The sequence below is a fragment of the Asterias rubens genome, chromosome 10 (genome assembly GCF_902459465.1).
Source record: "Asterias rubens chromosome 10, eAstRub1.3, whole genome shotgun sequence".
NCBI lineage: Eukaryota > Metazoa > Echinodermata > Asteroidea > Forcipulatida > Asteriidae > Asterias > Asterias rubens.
In genome coordinates, this window is record NC_047071.1 from 8,520,649 (window position 1) to 8,541,830 (window position 21,182).

At 38.5% G+C, this 21,182-nt stretch overlaps 2 protein-coding genes across 2 annotated transcripts in view; one reads left to right on the forward strand and one right to left on the reverse strand.

Moving 5' to 3' along the window:
* Positions 1 to 12,187, reverse strand: part of LOC117295499 (titin-like) — a 46,068-nt gene extending 33,881 nt beyond the window's left edge. The window contains exon 1 of the mRNA XM_033778182.1: positions 11,834 to 12,187. Within this exon, the coding sequence (XP_033634073.1) occupies positions 11,834 to 11,978 (145 nt within the window). The 5' untranslated portion in view covers positions 11,979 to 12,187. The remainder of the gene's footprint in view (positions 1 to 11,833) is intronic.
* Positions 12,188 to 14,532: 2,345 nt separating this feature from the next.
* Positions 14,533 to 20,113, forward strand: LOC117295786 (anaphase-promoting complex subunit 11). Its single transcript, XM_033778540.1, has 3 exons — positions 14,533 to 14,579; positions 17,683 to 17,803; positions 19,559 to 20,113. Exons 1-3 carry the CDS (start codon positions 14,562 to 14,564, stop codon positions 19,672 to 19,674), a joined length of 255 nt encoding a protein of 84 aa, XP_033634431.1. The 5' UTR covers positions 14,533 to 14,561; the 3' UTR covers positions 19,675 to 20,113.
* The last annotated feature ends 1,069 nt before the right edge of the window (positions 20,114 to 21,182 follow it).

Genomic DNA, 21,182 nt, shown 5'->3' on the forward strand with positions numbered 1-21,182 from the left:
AATGGATTTAGAAGACTGAGTCCGTTTTCTGCAGGGTTTAAATCTAAAAGCATTGGCGCAATGCAAGATAATTGTGAGGCATGTAGCCTACATTTTCTCACAAAAAAATCTGTCCTCAGTGAAAACAATACCAGACCAAATGCCACACAGTATAAATTACATTGCGTAGCCTTCCTGCTAATTACCCACCCAGAAAATAAACCCAATTCAGCAATATTTTCTGATTTAAAAAGAATGCCTTATTGCACACTTTACATGTAATGCTAGATGACTCCAGTTTAGGACCCCGGTACATTAACACATCTTCAGCGAGAACTTGATGCGCATTCCCGTGTATTAATGCTTTTATGCGTGGTGCACGCTGTACCATGTACATGCTAATGGGGTGATAGGGATGACTCATCCATGATGACGCCATACTGTCTGGGTAAGGCAACAAGCAGGCCACCACCGCGACCGAACAGCATTGAATCAGCTTGGGGCATCTCTCCAATGTGCTTATAAAGGTGTACTCAATGGTTTCCTAGAATACACTTTTTTTCAGGATTCATCATTAAAATTACACTGTGATCATGCGAACAAACATTGCTAACACTCATAATCAAAAGAGATTGAAATGAGTTTTTCAGGGCAGGTTTTGACTTTTCTTTTTAAAAACAGTATGTCTACATACATGTACAATGTATGTACGTAGTGTTAGCGAGAGGGGTCACTGGGTGTCTTTTTGACACCCTTTTAAAAATTTTGACAACCTGCTTCCTAGTCATTTACATAACTTTTGTGCTTGTATTGTAAAAACATGTCTGGTACGAAAGTGAGCAATGCGGACTCCCATTTTTTTAATTTCCAGGAAATGTTGATACCCTTTTATCAAATCCTGGCTGAAACCTTTGAGTGTCTACATATATTGTGAAGGTCAGAGTGATATTATTTTATGCCCAATGGTTTCTGAAGAATGAGGACACTCTCTCAGTTCGCAGTCATATTTTGTTTTGGATGATTAGGTTTAACCTGGTAATGATTCTCCCCAATGAACGGCTGTGGATTTAACACGTCAGTTGGACCCATGTTTTTTTGCCCACATATTATATGACAATGCCATCATACAGAAAACGCCTCATAGTAAACATAGTAAACATGTAGTTTTCAATCATTTGTTTTCTGTGTTAGAAGAAGACAACACAGGAAACTAATTACCAAACATAATTTCTTCTTTTGTATGCTTTAAAAATTTTTTACAATTGACATCAAAGCATTGATCAGCATCCCCAAGACAAAAATGAAATGATAAATTAGAGAGGAATTAATGTAAAGTTGTAAAATGTTATTCCAAATCCGTCAGGCATCTTTAAAACGAAGAGAAACCTGGAGAAATCTCCTTTCTTTAGTGGGCATTAATGCTGTTGTCATGAGCAACAGAAATATAATTTGAGCATTTTATTGGTTATTAAATCAAATAGGTCGTGGCAATATCTTTAAATCAGGGGAGGCATGAATGTATTGTGTGTTGTATTGTCCGGTGTATGACCGAGTGAGAAACCGGTCAGACCTTGTTTTTGCAATATTGTGCTTGAATAGGCCATGCGAACAACTCTTTCAGCTTGAAAAAAGCCGCAGTGAAAATAATGAATTATGAATAACTGTTCGGTTTTATAGCAGTGTGCATTCCAAATAAGACTGTGCAGCCAAATCATAGCTTTTATGCACGTTAATAGATGATTAATTTTCAAAAATTTGAATGAATGTTAGCATATTATGGTCGCTTAGGTACAGTACAATACATGTTAGCGTGTCCCTCACTTGATTTTAAACTTGTTCAACCCCCAAGTTAATTGAAAAAGTGCGTCACAACTTGCTTCACAATTTCATTTTTAAGAAACATGAACTACATGTAGGGAGGCTGTTTGATCACACAAATTCCTTAAATTGTTGCCTTAGTTGTGTATTTCATACAAATCAAAACTTCCATCTACAAGCATCAAATAAAAATGTCCTTCTATCAAATAAAAACTAGAACATTTTTTAACAAAATCTCTTAATAAATTGTTTTTCAGCAATTTATTTTATTTTGGGGGCATTTTTCGCTCTTTTGCAAAAGCAATAATTCTTGAAAAAAAAATGTTGGTCTCCAAATGTACATGTTCCAGAAAAAATAAATATTTTCCTAAAGCAAAACTGCCTTGCACTTCCCAGAATAAATCAGTTGAGTTACTTATTGACAAAAAGGAAGCAATTTATCTTTTGAAAGCAAACATGACCATTTGTCCCCGACTTTCAACAGACGTTTTGCAACAATACAATACAGGTAGCAGGTATACTATGTAGACAGCGCTAATTTTTGTTTACTTATGAAATTTCAGACGAACACCTGCACAACGATTTACCCACATACCTACAGACGCTTTACTTTGGTCAAAAAATAACTTTCGGTGACTCACTCTCAAAATTTAATTGGAAATAAACATCCACTTAAAAAAAATTATTTTCTAAGAGTTGCGGTTTACAGTTTATCAAAGAAAAAGAATGGAGCTACTTTCCAACATATTTCGTTTTTGTAATTTTTTATTTGACGACATGCGTATAACTTTCGGTTTATCCGAACCTTGGCTAATAGGATTGGATGGTGGTTTGTGTAGAAACACCACAGAAGCCTGACAGCTTCATGTACATTGTACTGCACAACAAGAAAGCTTTCACTGTCAAAAGCTTTAGCGTTTTCTCTGTCACACTTAACAATTGGCATTCACATGAACTGCAAATACAACTATGTTAACCTCAACAAAGGATTAACAGAGAGCCCCCTGAATGGCGTCTGCGGTTTGAAAAGATTAACAAGAAAGTGTGTCAAGAAATGCCGAATTGAGGAAACCGTGTATTAACCTCCAATTATAGCACCTCGCATTTAAAGGGCAAGTGGCGGACACATCAATATTCAACCCCCACAGATCTATTAAATTGGCAAAGAATTTAGACTTCTTACAGGTGAACAAGCAGTGTACAGTGTTCAGTGTAGCAAAAGACGAAAAGGAGTCTATGGCCTAGAAACTCAGCACAAACCTAAACCCAGTCAGCAGACTAAACATGTCTGAAGAATAATTCACAAGATTCAAAGTCATTTAATATTTGACTGCATGCAACTGTGGACTTAGTGCCTGCAAATTTGGAATTGTCTGAAAAAATTTGAAAACAAAGAACAGTGGGGATGGAGTGGGGGCAGGGAATTTAGGGCAGACAGTAATGATGACCTAAACATTAGTTTCAACTGGCCTTGGTAATATCTTAATGAACAGTGGAGGGGTTTGATAGGTTCAGTTTTGTCAATGGGCAAAGTGGATGATACAAACTGAGCACAATTATCAGCAAGGCAAAGCATTAAAGGTCCAAGTCTTTGCTTTATACCATCAGACACATGTTGTAGTGTAAAACTACATTTATGTGCTAGGCTTAAGGGTACCACAATTGTCTTACATGTTCAAGTAACTTGGACTATATTACATGAATGATCAAAGTGTAAACACTTCAAATCACAGTCACATATAATGAAAATGTCTTGTATTTAACTATAGGCCCTACGTATATTATCTGCAACTGTCATTCGCATGACAAACGAGAGCAACCAAACAACCAGCCAACACTTCCATTTGAATAAAAAACAGTTGTTGAAAAATAAGCCCTCCCCGTTAGCTACATGTACAAGCTGACCTATACATGTAGCCTACACAGGGTTAGTTTCCGGCAGAATGGGTGTTCATGACACTGACATGGGAAATTCCAAATTAACTGTGAAACCGAAAGCAGACATTTATTCCAAATGCAGGCTAGTTCTCAAAGCCGGATGTACAGATGTTGAGACGCTTGTTTATTGTGGGGTAAATTATTCCTCGAATGACATTTGGCGAGATTTTAAAACTCCTCTTGGTCTCCCCACAGAGATGTGTATAAAAGGTTATGAAAGGTCATTAAGGAACAACATGAAATAAATAGTTCTTTCCTTCCTTAATGGTGCTCTAGAAACGGACTTGAACAGGAAGGCTTTGTGAGTTTGTGACACATTAAATGTAGCTGTTTTGGAACATGGACTTAGGCCCCTATTGTACGTAGTTTTGTGTTCCAGAGCCCAACTTCATGGAGCCGCTTAAAACATCTGATTTCGTGCTTACTAAATGAGGTTCCATTTCATGGTGCTGCTTACTGTAGGCACACAAAAAGGCATGCTTACCTTTGGGTGCCTACTGACATGAAAATGACACACTAATGCAAATCAATGGTGACTTGCAAGCTGGTCGCATGTTTTTCTTGCTAAACTTAGTAAAGCTTAAAACTATCAATTACGTTAAAGCCATTGGACACTTTCGGTAAACAGTATTGTCCAAAGGCCCACACTTTGTGTATCACAACTCATATATAAAATAACAAACCTGTGAAAGTTTAGGCTCAATCGGTCATCAGAGTCGGGAGAAAATAACAGGAAATACCACCCTTGTTTCCGCACGTTTCGCCATAATTCTTCATATCGAACATTTCATGGAATAATATTTCAAGAGAAGTCTTTCACCATTACCTTCTGTAAACCCTGTAAGTTATATGCATGTGAATTTTTTGTCTGTTCCGAAAGTGTCCAATGGCTTTAAGGATGGGACCACAAGAGGCCTTTTTCTTGGAGCTGGCCATTTGTTGTGTACTATGCAAACATCACTTTGAAGTTACAAAATATAAAGTGAATTGCAACAAAATGTTAGTCACTTTCCTTTTCAGTGCACTCTACACTACACGTATTTATATATTAAAGACAGGGGTGCAAGTCCTCATTTACACCACAGATCAATTAGATTGGTCAGAGGAGAGCTATTTTGAGAATGCACAGTTTCCTCAAGGGATGACCTGACTTGCCTAAGGCCAAGGGTCATCAATGAAGATGGTATACATGTACCAGTAACATGTTTTTGGCTTATCTGTTTGATCTTCACAGTGTATCTTTAAAGGGAAGGATACGTCAAATGGCAATGACTCTTAAAATTAATGGCAAATAAAAGCTTTAGAAGCCTACCGCAACTTTTAAGTAGGTATTTTGAGAAAAAGCTTACTTCAAAGTTTATTAGTGTGGTTGAGTACAAAAATATACGTTTTATGCTCCAAAACAATACATCGTAGGTGTTCTTTGCCTTTAAGTTGTTAGCCAACCCTTTAGGCCTAATATTATGTATTGTATGTGATGAATGCAAATCCACATAGATAAGGATGGTTTCTCTTTAACCATTGTTTGCATAGTGCAGTAATTGTCTTGCTCATCACAGGACAGACTCCTACTACAAGCTTAACAATAACATTGATTCATAGACATGCTACCCATATGTGTGATTGGTACAATTTAATGAATGAAAGCAACCTTTACAATACATGTAGTTTCAAAGTGCCGAGAAGATCATCAACGAATAAAAACAAATTATAGTCAAAGCAAATGAGTTTTAAAACATAGCTTTTAAGGATTCAAGAAAATGATGCCTGACAGGGTGTGTGAAGCTAGGGGTAGACTGTTACCATAAAGGCAGTGCACTGACTGTAGTGTGAATGCTCATTGACATACCGTTTACATGAGTGCAAGGTGCAGTGCAGGGGACAAGCACAAACAGGAAGTATGTACAGTTCGAAGAACGTAGTATTGCTAGAACTGTTGGACTTCTTAAAAATAAGTAGCTGAGACATAGTAGAATTTTTTTTTACTTTACAAATAAGGGTGATGACTTTCAATGGGAGACTTTTGAGACGCTGGCGGAAGCAAAAATAAAGGTCCTTTTTAGCGACTATGAGCGTGCACACAAATGCTCAGTATTGCTTGCGTAGCTCCGAGCACATGCACTACTGGCTAGAACTGTGAAAAACGACCGTCCAAAAGTCTCCCATCGGGGTTGCTTGTAAGTGGGAAGCCTGTGACTTTGCATCGTAAATTTGTTTTAGTCTGAAGCTGGTTGGATCAGAAATTGAAATTAATGATATGGTCCTTTTATGGTGTAATGTTTTTGTAGCATCAAGTATGATCCCACAGGACTTGTAACCCCCAACATTACCAGAACCTCATGTTTGTTTAGTAGTAGGCCTACTGAATAAACAAAATGCTATAGATACACATGTAGCTAACTTGGTACAGTGCCGGAACATTAATCCGAAGGTCGCTGGTTCAAATCCCTGCTCTAGTCAATCTTCCCAAATCATTCAAAATTCACCCAACTCGTTTCCCCATTGTGGTTGTATTATTCTATGTTTGCAATTCTACAACAATAACATTTTCTTTCATATTCTGTTGTCTCTATAATTCAGAAAGCAAAAAAAAATATTTCCCTAGCCTGAGATCTCTTAATTTAACATTGCAATTACTTGTAATCTACACCATCCCGTTGCTCATATTTCCCTCAATTACCGACCAGACACAATATTATGTATAAATAATGCACTGGAGATATCTTCTTGGACTTAAATCCATGCCAACGATGACATCACTGAAGCGGACACGCTCTAGATATCACGCTTGATTGGTTAATTGTGTGCAGGCACAAAAGAACCCACGTGGTTTACTGTAGGCTACAGAGCACCAGACTGTCTCAGAGCTACATTGTAATCAGAAGTTGAGTAAGATAATCTTGTTCATGGTGTATTACCTTCGTTTTTCAAAGAAAATTTACGTACCAGAGACCCCATGCAATAATATGTTCATGTGACACCATTCACTTGACATAGATCATTAAAGTCGCCTGGAAGTGGTATTTTTTCAAACTAAAGCTTTTGTCACTAATATTGTATGTGTTTTGATGAGTGGAATGTGAATAAACAGTTAACTAAGGTTTTAAAAAATCAGTTCTTATGTTATTTACAAATTTAAGAGTAGACCCCGACCCGAGAGGGCGCTGTTCGTGATGTCAATCGAGGCAGACTTTGCCTGTAATGCGTAGAGTAAACACAATTGCAAAGTACATGTACGGACCAAGTCGTGAGTTTGTACGTTTCAAAAACAAAAACAAATTGGTTTTTTTCGGCAATGCCGACCAGGTGTATTGCTGCTGAATGCAGAAAAAGACTTTTTGAAATGTACCAACTCACGACTTGGCATACATGTACTTTGCACGTGTGCGCATTGCAGGCAAAGTCTGCCTCGATTGACGTCACAAAAGGGGTAGGCGGAGTCAGCCCCCCAAACAACTTTATATATTTTTTAAACATATAAATGGTGACAAACTGAAACAATTACAAAAAAAATTGTTTTATTGTTCGTAAGCATATACTCTTATGTTTGAAAGAAAAACAATTCTATTTCCAGGTGACTTTAATTTATTTTTTATTTAATTTTTGGGTGCATTCTAGTTGCGCAAACGTTTATGCTACCGCTTTTTAAATGTGCGTCACGCTAACATTCAATGAACTGACAACATTCAATGAACTGACAAACTGTGTTTTCAAAGTACCCACGTTCGCTTCAATCTGTCAGACCAATCAGTGCATTATATATGAACCTGTGAGTTGGGCAATAATCTGTCGTCATTTCTAATCGCTTTTCAGGTGAAAAACAAATACATTAATTTCTCAAATTATAATAATTTCTCAAAGACTAAGCCTACATGTACCGGTACATGTATCACTTCAAGCAAAATATTTCTATCATATTGACCATCCTTATACCATGTAAGATGTGCAAATCTGTGAACATTAAATATGTTCACTCTTACCAATGTTGTTCAATCCCTTTACACATTTATGTCCAAGGCACAACTGCCAATAAAACAATTTCTCTCAAGACATAACGACTGATATTTAAGTCTAGAACATCTCTACCCCCATTCTAGTTGCCGCTAACCATCCAGCCCTGACATGATGACAGAGTTTGTTCATTATTTGTGCCAGTCTAGAAATATTTCTCAATCTGTACCAATCTAGGGTATGTAAGTCTGGCTATTACAATCGTTACTGATCCAGGGCCTTCACACTTTGGGAACTAACCATTACGGGGGTTCCCACAAAAATTGATTCATGACTGAGAAGGCAAACAAAATTCACTGTCCGAATAAAGTCTATCAACCAAGCTTCATTCATGTTTAAAGGCACTGGACACTATTGGTAATTACTCAAAATAATTGTTAAGTAGGATTTGAAACTTTGCATGGTGGAAATAAGATATAGAAGAGTTTGCGGTAACACCATGTAATAACTATCTCTAAATGAGTTGGGGTGGTTCTGAAAAGAACCGTTGGATTAACTCAACGTTTCGATCAGTATGCTCTGAACGTCTTCTGGAGAATGATAAAATAATTGTTAGCATAAAAACTTGGTATTAACGAGCAATTGAGAGCTGTTGATAGTAAAAAACATAGTGAGAAACGGCTCTCTCTGAAGTAACGTACATGTAGATTTTGAGAAAGAAGTAATTTCTCACTAAAACCTTTGAATTGATTTCTAGATCTTAGCTAAAGTCTCAAAATCAAGCATCTCAAAGCACACAACTTCAAGGTTTTTTTTTTCCTTCCCATCTCTCGCAACTTAGACGACCAATTGAGTTCAAATTTTCACAGGTTTGTTAGTTTATATGCACACCAAGTGAGAAGACTGGTCTTTGACTTGTAACCAAAGGTGTCCAGTGTCTTAGTGTCTTTAAACCACACATTCCATGATTCAGTCGGGGAGTAGTCCAGGGTCCCATAAAAATATGAATCTTTACAGTGGATACAGCCACCACAGTGTACAAATCAATTGTTTGTAGGGCAGGGTGACATGTTATTCTTTGCAGGATCAGGGGGAGTAGTCCAGGGTCCCATAAAAATATGAATCTTTACAGTGGATACAGCCACCACAGTGTACAAATCAATTGTTTGTAGGGCAGGGTGGCATGTTATTCTTTGCAGGATCAAATGTCCCTGGACTCCATAGACACAACAACACATAACTGACAGGCATTGTACCCAGATCACATACATTGTACATTGTAGGGTTAAAGTGCATGATTCACTATTTCTATGAATTAACACATCATCAACTGTACATTCCATTGTCATTCTAATGCAATATTTTTATTATGTGGATATTTTTTTATGCGAGTGTTCCATCTTTAGCTGTCTTTTTAAGAGTAATCGTACCATTGTACGTATTGTACTTTATTTCATCATTAATTAAAATTGACTGGCAAATAAAAAAAAATAAAAAACTTACCAAATTGTGACATTTCAAATTTATGATTCCAAATTTGTGTGTTTCAAATGAAAAAACTGTTGTACACAGTACAATTTCTCGCCCTTGCTCTATGGTACAATGAGCACCCCCATGCAAAATCGTTTGCCTCACAGAAAGTTTGTTGGAAATTAAAATGAATGTAGACAGATAATTACAGGGATGAAGGGAAATTGTGCTGGCTTATAAAAAAGCGTCTGAAAGGGATCCACTTTTCAAGAGGCAAATGTTAAATTGATGGCAAGTGAAATGCTAACCCCTGTGGTATTTTAAAGGAACTTTTTTTTGGAACAGGTTCCTGAGCACTACAGATACCAAAAACATGTTGTTGTTGTTGTTGTTGTTTTTTATCTAAAAGTGTTACATTTCCGATCCCAGTTCAAACTACTCGTAATAAGCATATTCTAACTTGTACGTATTTCTTCCACAATGGGCCTTGTCAATGCACAACACAGCTAATGCTCGGTTGACTGGTTTTGACATTCACTTTGGCATGTGTTGTTTCACTTAAAAAATACAGCCTCAGTACAGTAGGCTTACATACATTGTAAGCTTCTACATCATGTGTGTAGGTTAGCCCTACATGTACGTACATGTATGTAGGATAACAAAAGACCACGTGCACACACAGAAAATGTTAAGCAACAAAACGTACGGTAGTTGACATTAATGTTGTAAATGAAGTCTTTGTCACAGCTATTTTGTCTGGCCAGTGGCCACCAAAGCAATGGATGGTAAACAACTGACACAGTGAAAGTTATCATCAACACTGTTTCTACAATGTGCAATCCCCAGATGTTCTGAATTTCAAATATAAATTTTCGAGCCAAACATTTAGGCTCATACCAATCGGGCCCAAGTCATAGAGCTGCTAAACACAAAAATTTGCTAAGCATGAAATTTCGTTCTTGATTAAAAAAGGATTACCAACCAAACTTCCATTTGTTGCATTTATGCTTGTTACTGGTACTCAGCTGTTGTTTGCTTATCCTGAAAATCACGTGGAAATTTGGTTGGTATTCCTGTTTTATCAAGGAAGAAATTTCATGCTAAGCAAATTTTTATGCTAAGCAGCTCTATGAAAATGAGCCCTGGAGTTGGGTATTTAGGATAAGTATAGTACACAAATGACCGAATTAGACAATACCGAGTTAGGCTATTGCCTCTAGAACTTAAAATTATAATAGGTTTTCTAAAAAACAAGAAGTACCGAAAAGGATGAAACAGTAGCAAAATTATGATATGTTTGCACAAACTGGTACAATGTAGCTTTTGCATGCGGCAGTAGGATTTTGTCAACATCACTCTTGAAAATCTTATTTTCCGCTGATGTCACAGCTCTCCACTGGAGAAGACGGTCAATCACACACCCTTGCGGTTGAGTAAGGGGGAAGTTTCTAGCTAACCACAGGCAGTCAGCCAAATTCTACTTTCCTGTCTGATGCTGGCTACAACAACTGTACGTGATCGATGCTTTACTATGACGTAGGCCTAAAATTTTTGTAGGACTGCTTTTTTTTGTGTCAAGATAAATGAAGACGGACTTGTCTTGCAACAGGTACATGGCATTGTACTTTTTGTAGTGTAGACCAAAACGTGGCAAACATACTGAAAACACAATATTGTTAACTGCCTACATCCATTGTTTATTTTTTTTAAAGCAATTTTCATTTAGCCTTTTTGAGATACGGCGGACACAATGCTACAACACTGTAAAGTTGTGGTAAATTTGTGCGTATTGACCATAGAAATAGATTGTATGTTATTCAGTGAAGTGCGCATTTTAGGCGACGCAGCGTTTACACTTAAACCTAATGACCACCAACATAGTGAGCGTGGCATCAGTCGCAGCGTGTGATGCGCGGTATCGTGTCCGCCATACCTCAAAAAGGCTTACACTTTTAATTTATACAGGCCCTAGATGTGTTTCATTTCTTCTATGCGTTGATTTGGCCATAGTTGGGCAAATGAACCCTCCTCCCGACGGCTCCGCCGTCCGGGAGGAGGTTAATGTTATCGAAACTAATTTGGCCACAGAATGTTATTGGTTCCACTTTAAAATACTATTATTAATAGTGGGGTACCGTTACTACAGTTCCAGTGATGATAATCATGATTATTCTCACACACAGTATTTTGAAACAATAAAACTTCAAAAGTACATTGTTCCAAACAACTTCATTTTCTGTCAAAAATTAATTAGTAATTTACCCATTGCTTTGATTGCTCTTCAAAAATCAGAATACTTTCAAAATAGTAATGACATTTGATGATCAGAACAGTACCATGAGAAAACAAATTGTACAGCGATTTGTTTTTGATAATTCCACAATCAATACATCTGACATTGAATTTTGAAAGCACCATTATCAAAAGGAGGTTACAAAAAAAAACAATGGTAGAAATTACAATCAATAATCAACCTAGTTTTAAAAACAACCTTTTATTTTTGTAATCAAAACAAATGAAATTAATTTAATAAAAACAAACAACTATTGTTTAATGATCACAATAAAGTCTACAGAAAATGTTGCCGACAAAAAACAAAACCAATACAAACATTTCACTTCCACTATTTACAGCACAGGGGGAAAACGAGGAACCTTTTTGCAAAATTCGTATTTACCTTTCTCTACATCCGCTAGCGACTGGTTCACATATTCCTCACTCAGTGGTTCGCCCACAACAATCAGCAAATAATGCGAGATATCGGGTGAAAATGACCGAGCAATCGACTCCGAACCAACCCCATCTTGTTGCCCGTTATCCATCCTTCTGCAAGCAATAACTAGAGTTTGTCTTCGGTCCTCAGAAAATGGCGAAATCAGACGAAGTCCGGCTGTACGGATTGTATTCAATCTAACTCAGACGATGTTTTCGAGCAGACAAAATCCAGACAGACAGTACCAAACCCATGTGCGTGCCTCATCAAACATGCAGCAAATAGAGCACGGCAGGCTGCAGCAGGGCGGCTGAGGCGCGAGGTCGAAGGAGGAGCACTCTTGTTTTTTCTCTGTTATGATTTTTTTTCTTTAACAGGGGTTTACGATGATGTCATCGTCTATCGCTATAAATGGAATTGAAGTCGGCATCCCCAAATCCACGTCAAGGTGCTATCCATACGCTGTATGTGTGACGTCTGGGGTCCAGACTGAGTGTTTGGCGTTATTCGGTTAATCGGTTAATTGATGATTGGAGACGGGAAATTGGAAAGTGCTGGGGTATCGATACCACAACCCACTCGCCACAGACCCATGAGTGGTACCGCAAGGGGCAATAAGGGGTCCACATGACTTTTTGAGGGGGACGTAAACTTTGGGTCATTAATGTAACATCCTTTTGAAGGTAGAAAACAACCTTCCTTGACCCCATAGAGAATATTCTGCCACATTATCTAACATGCCGCACATTAGGGGCGGGACGACAGAGGAAAATACTGGATGAGCATTGAGGAAAAATTAGATTTTAAACAATTAAGCATCTAGTTTTTCCTCCATGGGATGAGTGAGTAGTGGTTAACCATTGAGCTCATGAGAGGAAGGCACTTGTTGTTGCTCTAATAATACATCTAACATGGACTTGATGAAGGAATAGTTCTCACATGTCCAAGGCTTTGTTTTTGCGAGACACTAATCTTGACAACTTTCAGTGAATTCTACTTAATGGTGTCACTTTTTAAGACTTGAGACTATGGAAATTATAAATTATATATCCCACCCATGATTCAAATCCTATCATGGAAGGAAAAAATAGAGAAATTATTTTCTCCGTGATCCTAACTCCCCTCTTTTCGAGACTAGAATCATCTCGCTTTCGCCTGTTGAGGATGTGCGCCCTCTGTTGCTCAAAATAATTTTTTATGAACTCGCAAAAAAATGGGGCTCAGAATTAATAACTTCAATAACCTATTTAACAAAATGTATATTATTATACTGAGCGCCATGTTGGTATGAGGAGATGCGTGCGCTATACTTCTATGGTGACGATTGTCTTCGCCTGCGTGCTCTACGGAAACGCAGGTGTGAAACAATCACTCTATGATTATATAGGGCTGGGCGAACTTCACAACAGAGTTGGAGTAATGAGTAGCCTACCCGTCTTTCACTCTATTAAAAACAGAGTTGTCCGCCACTTATTATGGCTCTTGCAAGAGTGGTATGGCGGACAAAACGAGTGTTTTTTCACTCTTTGCTGTAATCGGAAAGAACACCCCCCCTGCCCCCCCCCCACGCATTCCCAAAATAAGCACTTTACATACACTGAATAATTAAAGGAAACTCATGTTACACAGTAGGCCTAAGCCCACATGGAGATTGACATTGGTTTCTATTTGTGATAATAAACAGTATATGACACTGGTCTTTGAGTGAGGCAGTAAAAGCCTGAACATAGACCCACGGGCTCTTGATGCTAATAATTGAGATGGCACCTCAGCAAAATATATTGAGGGCGCACTTCTCAACAACTTGCTGAATGAACACTCCATTCTCACGTTATAAAATTATGATTTTATTTTCTAAATTTCCATCATGTAAATAAAACACAAGAATAAATATACAAGAAAAATTCAACACAACACAATGTGTTGGTGAACATAGGAATGGTGGAGCTGCTCGCCTCGCATAGGCCTACTTTTATCATCTGTTTTGTTAAAATTAAAATGTTCATTAACGCCACACAAGTTTACATGCTTAGCTTTGAGGAGAGTAGGTTGTTATTATAAAACACTAAAATAAAAAGTTGAATAAGAAAGACCACGACCGAAACTATGAAACGGGGTAATCAGAGGACACTTATACATAGGGCGCGGTGAGGGGGGGGGGGGGGGGGGTTGTCAATTAAAACAATACTCGCATTTCACGTACCTAACATACACAACAATAATTGTTGTTATTAATTATTAATAACGAGCCCATTCTCAGCGGTCTTCGTCATGTACATTTTACTTTTTATTTTTTGTTTTACTTTTATTAATATTATTATTATTTTATATTATTTTATTTATTTTTTTGAGGGGGGGGGATTTTCGTTGTCGTGAAAATAAAAACACACAGGGCGTCGTGTAAAGCTCCCTTGTTGTATAATGCCCATGAAACTCCATTTTCGGACGTGTCTGGTTCAACTAAAACTCATTATTTCATTGTTTGATAAAGGCATGCCGATTGCCGAGTGAGTTAATCGACTCTTAACATAAAGTCGATTCTTTATTACCCGACTTTGTCATTCTTCACAAACATTCGATAAACCGCAAAGCTTTTATAGTCGGACTCCCTTGGCGGTTTTGTGTCATGCATTCGAACGTACACTACACAGCCACAAATGCTGCTTGCAACTGGACTCACGATTGATCCAAAATGAAGGTTAAAATAATAAGTAAGTAAACATTTTCCTAAAAATGTCACCATTTCCGAATGGCCTGAAGTTGTGTCTTTCTTATTTTGTTGTAATACTAATAAGTAATAGTGGGACTGATTTTTCTTTTCTGATATTGTTATTTTCATATTTTTGTTGCCTTTCCTGGATGAATCTCCTCGTGGATGGCGCTATTGGCTTCTCTGTTGGATTGATCGTTTGAAATTATTTAGGGTGAGTTTAATAAATAAAAGCAAAATTTATTGTAAGGGGTTTGTATATGTTAAACTTTTTTTTTTTTCAATGTTAATTGGTTATTTCGCCCTGTTCGTTTCGAACCTGGGTTTATGTACATGTAACCTTCGACTTCGCTGTCGTCGGGGGCTAGGAGGAGGCATGGAGGAGGGTTACAATTTTTTTGTTATAATATTGGATGGCTTTGAGGGGGATACAAGAATATATTGCACAAGCTATGACAATATTGCACGAGTCGAATGACCGAGTGCAATATTGTCATAGCGAGTGCAATATATTCTTGTATTTTTTTATTTGTATTTTTTATTTTTTGATGGTTGTAAATTTCTCTGTGTAATTTGTACCGTTTATCTTTTTATGGTTCTTCCTTTCTTTTTACCATTTTATCTCCTTTAAGTGTTTTTATTGTAAGATGCACACTGGAAAACAATTTTCATGTTTTTTAACGTGACGTTTATAATAAATAATAATAAATAATAATAATCCCCCCCCCCAAAAAAAACATCCAAGTTTCAAAATCGCTGGAAGATTTTGTTTCTGCAGGTAAGCTCTCAGAACATGTACATGTACTGCATGTTTTCTGCGTCTTTGGTCTTCAAAAGTTCTTCAAAATCCTCACCGGAAACGGAAGCGAATCTTGCGCTGCTAGTAGAAGTGCTCAGCTATTGTTGTTGATTATTATGTGCAGCTTCGTTCACTGGTTTACAACAGTGAGCGCGCGCTCTTGACTATATGTGAACCAGCGAAACTTGTTAAAATGCCCGGATAGACAATATTGAAGTAATATTGCTCCTTCCGGGAACTTTTACTGAAACAATATTGCTGTCATCCGTACTTTTTACGAAAGCAATCAATACGCTGATATATTTTTGCCTCTGGAAGCCTGATATAAATAATATTATATAATATTGACACTACTGTATTGTTGGACCTACATGTACCTACGTATTCATGTAAAAATTGTAAGTAAGTTATGTAATAACTCAATCATAGTTGAGAGTCGAGTTATACAATCGATTGATGCATACTTGATGATAATGGCTAGCCCAGGTTGGACTCCTCTGTTGCAGGCAACGTGACAGAGTCCAGGGTATAAAGGTCGTTCCACTATCGTCTCCTGTGGAGCAATACATGTACTAGCGGAGCGAACCTCATAGAATTCGCCATGCCATGATTTGACCGCGCATTGGAGTAAGGGGCTACAGTGTAGTAACTTTGGCATCAACCTGGCGAGTGCACATTTTGATGCAGAATAAGGGAACAATAACAAAACATCACACCTTCTTTATGGATGGGGCTGGTGTTGATTGGTGGTTGGGTTGGCACTGTGCTGTGGTGCCTCACCTTCCACTGTACCTAGGACCCTGGTTCGAGTCCAAACAAAGTAACTGTGACACTGTGTGATGGCTTGGGTTTCAGTCCGTACCTGACTGCGTGGGTTTTCCCCAAAAAAAAATTCTAAGGGGTTTGCCTCCCACATTTAAAACTGAAACTTCCTTTCTTGCCATCTCTCCATGGGGTTCTTGGCTAATATCTTGATTTAAAATCCTTGGCTTCACAACCAGAATAAATAATAAGCTGAAACGAAAATGAAATGATATGGTGGTGTGCCACAGGCATCAGTGCCTCTTCCTACACTGTAGCTCTGCTCACGCTGTACAGTATTACAGTGTACTGTAACATATCATTTGCCAACCAATAGTGGCTTTATGCATGCGTGAATGTAATAGACCGATCCATTAGGCTCCGCCCACGACGTACGTGTGAGCAAGAACACGCGAGCCTCTCCAATGCCTTTCTGCACAATCTGCCGCGCGCGCCAAGCATACGCACACCCGGACGGACCTTCGTTGCGTTGTGATTGGTCAATACGCAATGGGGGCGGAGCTTAATGGATCGGTCTATTCAGGGCTTGGATTGGGGGAAAGCCCACAATAGTACCACAGAACTTGTGGCCAGTTTTGTGGCTCAAATTGGTTACTTTACCGGGATTCTTTTACACCAGAATCCAAAGAAGGAAAAACTTCCTGATCCAGTTTGTAGCTATGATGCAAGTAAATCCTTTTTTAATTTGAAAACTGGATCAGGAAGTTTTTCCTTCTTTGGATTCTGGTGTAAAAGAAATAACCACAGGTACAATGTAAGAGGGTCCAAGTAGACATATGTACATTGTTAGTCTGCATAAATGTCATTACTCAGTTGAAATGAATGAAATGTATTTTATCAGACTAAAGTCAATCTCAAACAAACATTTTTTTGCTCAAGATGTTACACAGTTAGGTATTGTGTTTGAATGGGTCAGGCTTCAGACTGATGATACCCAAGCCTACATCCGTATGGACTGTAAAAGGGGTAACCCTGTTTCAGCCCTAGGAGTAGGTGGCAACAGCCTCTGGAATAAATTAATTGTAGCCCACACCTTGAAGTGGTCTTCCGCCCTCTTGTGTCTGACGACTTGCATAACAAAACAAAAATTGTAAAAAAAACAAAACAAGACTTGTCTGGTCAAAACTTTAGTGGCCTGACAACAAAACTACTGGCCTCAGCGTTGTTTACACTGATCAATGTGTGATGAGCATTACATGTACATGTAATACAAGTATGTATCTTTTTGACTCCAGTACCAGTAGAATACAAATCCATTGTATTTGAACCCATCACCCCTGCACTTTTTATTTCTTTTGACTTCTTGACCATCCATCACACCCAGGATTCACGCCTGTTTGTGGAGGCTGGTTCAAATCTTCTAATAATTATGATTTGTCCGGTCAAATGTTTAAGCCATTATGGCTCAGTGTAAATTTCAAGCACTTCCTGTCTTATGATTTGTCTTTTAAAACATTTTTTCTTTTCTTTTGATGTGCTTTTAGTTGGACAGCTGTGTCGACATGGAGGTGGATAGCCAATGATGATAACTGTGGTATATGTCGGATGGCTTTTGATAGTTGCTGTCCAGACTGTAAGATGCCAGGTGATGACTGCCCGTTAGGTGAGACCACACTCCTCCAAAATTAACAGGCTTGGAATTACAGGCAGACCAAGACCTCTGCTGCCCCTGGTCCTGGCCTGGCGTCCTGGCCTTGGTGCTCCTTCAACAAAAGTTTCCCATTGACTTTAAAGGAACACGTTGCAATGGTTCGGACGAGTTGGTCTTTGAAAAGCATTTTTAACTGTTTGTTGTAAAATGCATATAAATTGGTTAGAAAGATGTTTTAAAAGTAGAATACAATGATCCACACCTGGGTATTACTCAAAATTACGTCGCACCACGCAATTTCAAATGATACTTGTGTGGATCATTGTATTCTACTTTTAAAACATCTTTCTAACCATTATGCATTTTATAATAAACGGTTACAAACGCTTTTCAAAGACCAACTCGACCGATCCAGGGCAACGTGTTCCTTTAAGATTTTACAAAGAAAGCTCTTTCCAAAATCAAAATGGCCTTGCCCTTTAGACATTGAAATTCCAGGCCTAAGTTTGGTTTCCCATTTCTTATTGATGATGTTCCATATGTAACAAGTACATGTGTAGTGTGTATGTTTTCAAACTATAAAACTAGGAATGTATTCAAAGGTATTCTTTCCCAGCATAAATTTTCAATACTTCTAAATCTAATAAAACTGAACTCAACCTAATAGTGTCATGGTATTGTGTCCACAGTATCTCCAAATGGCCCAGTGAACATCCGCCATGTTCAATCACATTTTGACAAACTTAAACTTCAGCATCTTCAAAACTGGGCTTCTAAACTTATTCACTGCACTAACAAATACGATCAGGCAACGCCATTTCTGTAGCAACTCCACTGGCTGCCTGTCAAGCAACGTATCCAATATAACACCCTGTGCTTCGTCTACAAATGCCTTAATGATCTGGGCCCAGAATATTTAAAATCGTGCTTGGTTTTGTACACATAGGGAAGAGTCGGCTTGCAGTCATCAAACGACACTACCCGTCTTGTCCAACACAAAATAAATCACAGGTCTCTTGCTTCAGCTGCTGAAAAATCCTTCTCTTTTGCCGCCCCTAAACTTTGGAATAGTCTCCCCCCATCTCTGCACTCTGCTGATTCACTTCATATTTTCAAGAAGCATCTGAAATCACACCAGCCGTCGATTTCACAAAACTCATCCTAACTTAAGATTAATCTTAGGAATTAGGACGAGTCCCAACCCTGCACTGTAGCATGCAGACCTTAAGATTAATCCTAAGTTAGGAGAGTTACTCGTCCTAACTCGAGATAAGACTAGTCCTAACTCTTTGTTAAATCAACAGCTGTTCCCACAATGATTGTTTTGCTGTTTGATTTCACTTGTATTTTGTTTCTTCGTTTATTTGTTTCTCTGTTTCATCACAAACCCCTGTGGTGGTATATAAACATTTTTTGTATGTATGCATGTATATGTATGTATGTATCCAGCCACTTACATTGAGAGGTTAAATATCCTACAGCTGAGAATCTCCATCATACCTCAAAAAGTCTAAATTTAAAACCATTTGTTAATACAAGATTGTCACTCACATTCTTACTTTATTGCACATTAAATGCTTGAAATAAGTACCTTGAAAATGAGCCTCATTGAAACAAACTGACAAAGTATCTTTCTTCTTCACCTGAGTATTCTCAGAACCGATACTTCCTTTACAATGAGATTATTTGTTATTACAAGATTGTCAACTTACTTTATTACACTATCATTTGAAGCTTGAGATATCTTTCTTTTCTTTTCACTTTCAGTATGGGGGCAGTGTTCCCATGTGTTTCATATGCACTGCATCTTGAAGTGGCTCAACTCCCAGCAGGTACAGCAGCAGTGCCCCATGTGCCGACAAGAGTGGAAGTTCAAGGAGTGAAAGGTGAAAGAACATCAGGCCTGACATTTCATCTTTGGACATGTTGAAAGGGCAAGGCCAGTATTTTTCACTTTGCAAAGGGCACTTGCATTAGAACAACTTAAAGTCAATGGGGCACTTCTGAAGGGCACCAAGGCAAAGACAAGGGGCAACGGAGCCCATGGCCTCCATGGCCTGAGTGTGATTCGAGGCCTGGACCATTCACATGACCAAACTTTACGAAGACTTTAAGAAGAAACTAGTTTGGCTCTTTTATGTTTTTATGAGAATGGCCACTGACATTGAACTTTGTAAATACAGGAAACAGACAAAGTTGATCTGTCGCGGTTGAGAGGAAAGTCATAACTCATCATAACTTGTCGAGAGAAACCAGATTGAAGAAGAGATTTTCCCCTGTTGCAGCCAGTTGCCATTTTGTTTTTATTGATAACTAACCGAATGCAGACAATGAGTTTGTAAATGTGACGTGTGCTGTAGGAAAGAGTTTCAATAATGAGTGCAACAGTGAGATGCAACTCTGACAAGAGCACATGAAAGGCATTAGTGTACGGATGGCCATCGATGGGTTAGGTACACCTCGTAAAGGCCAGTCTGTTGCGCGATGTAAATATGGACGCGCGCAGTATTTATAGTGATCGCTGAGGCCTAAAACTGTGGTCTTTTTTTATCCTGCTTCGAGATTTCCATCGCCCGGCCGACTGTAAACCTGGTCTTAAGGCCCCACCCCAACACCTCCCGAGTACAAGAGGAACACTCTTAGTTGATTTATTCCAAAAACGAAGCTCAACAATTATGATCTTTAAACACACTTCCGAGGGATCAAATTATGAGGCTCAGCGTAATTACTTCTTCATTACGAAGTGGATGTGTCGTGGCTGAGCGGTTTTAAACGCTCGGAAAAGATCACCGAATTCAAACTCTGGTGTTTCTGATCAGCAGAGTGTGGGTTCGAATCCCCAGCCGTGACACTTGTGTCCTTAAGCGAGACACTTAACCATTGCTTCGTCGTTCCGATGGGAAGTAAAGCTGTTGGTCCCATGTGTTGTGTACTGCATGTTAAAGAACCAAGTGCCCTTATCGAAAAGAGAAGGGGTTCGCCCCTGTGTTCCTGGCTGTGGCTGCTGTATGTGCGTAGCACCTTGTAAACCCTTATAAGGTACTAACTAGCTGGGTCTCAAAATTCATCACTGCAATAACCTATCTTTGTGAAATTTTGTATTACTCAGCGCCTTGAGTACCTTTATAAGACATGCGCTTTACAAGACTTTGAAACTATGTTATTACGTACTACTGTCGATGCTCAGTCTCGGGTCGATGGGCTCTTTAGCTTTCAATAATCCCTGTCAAATCACTGCAACCATTATGCTATCAGGAGGGTGGTTATTGGTCTAGTCTATTCAGTGATCGAGTGCTGTCACTATCTACAGGTTTGTACTAATTACGCACAGCCATTTTGGAAGTGTGCTGTAGCATATAATAATTATGCAGCTGCGAATAAACTGGCATCC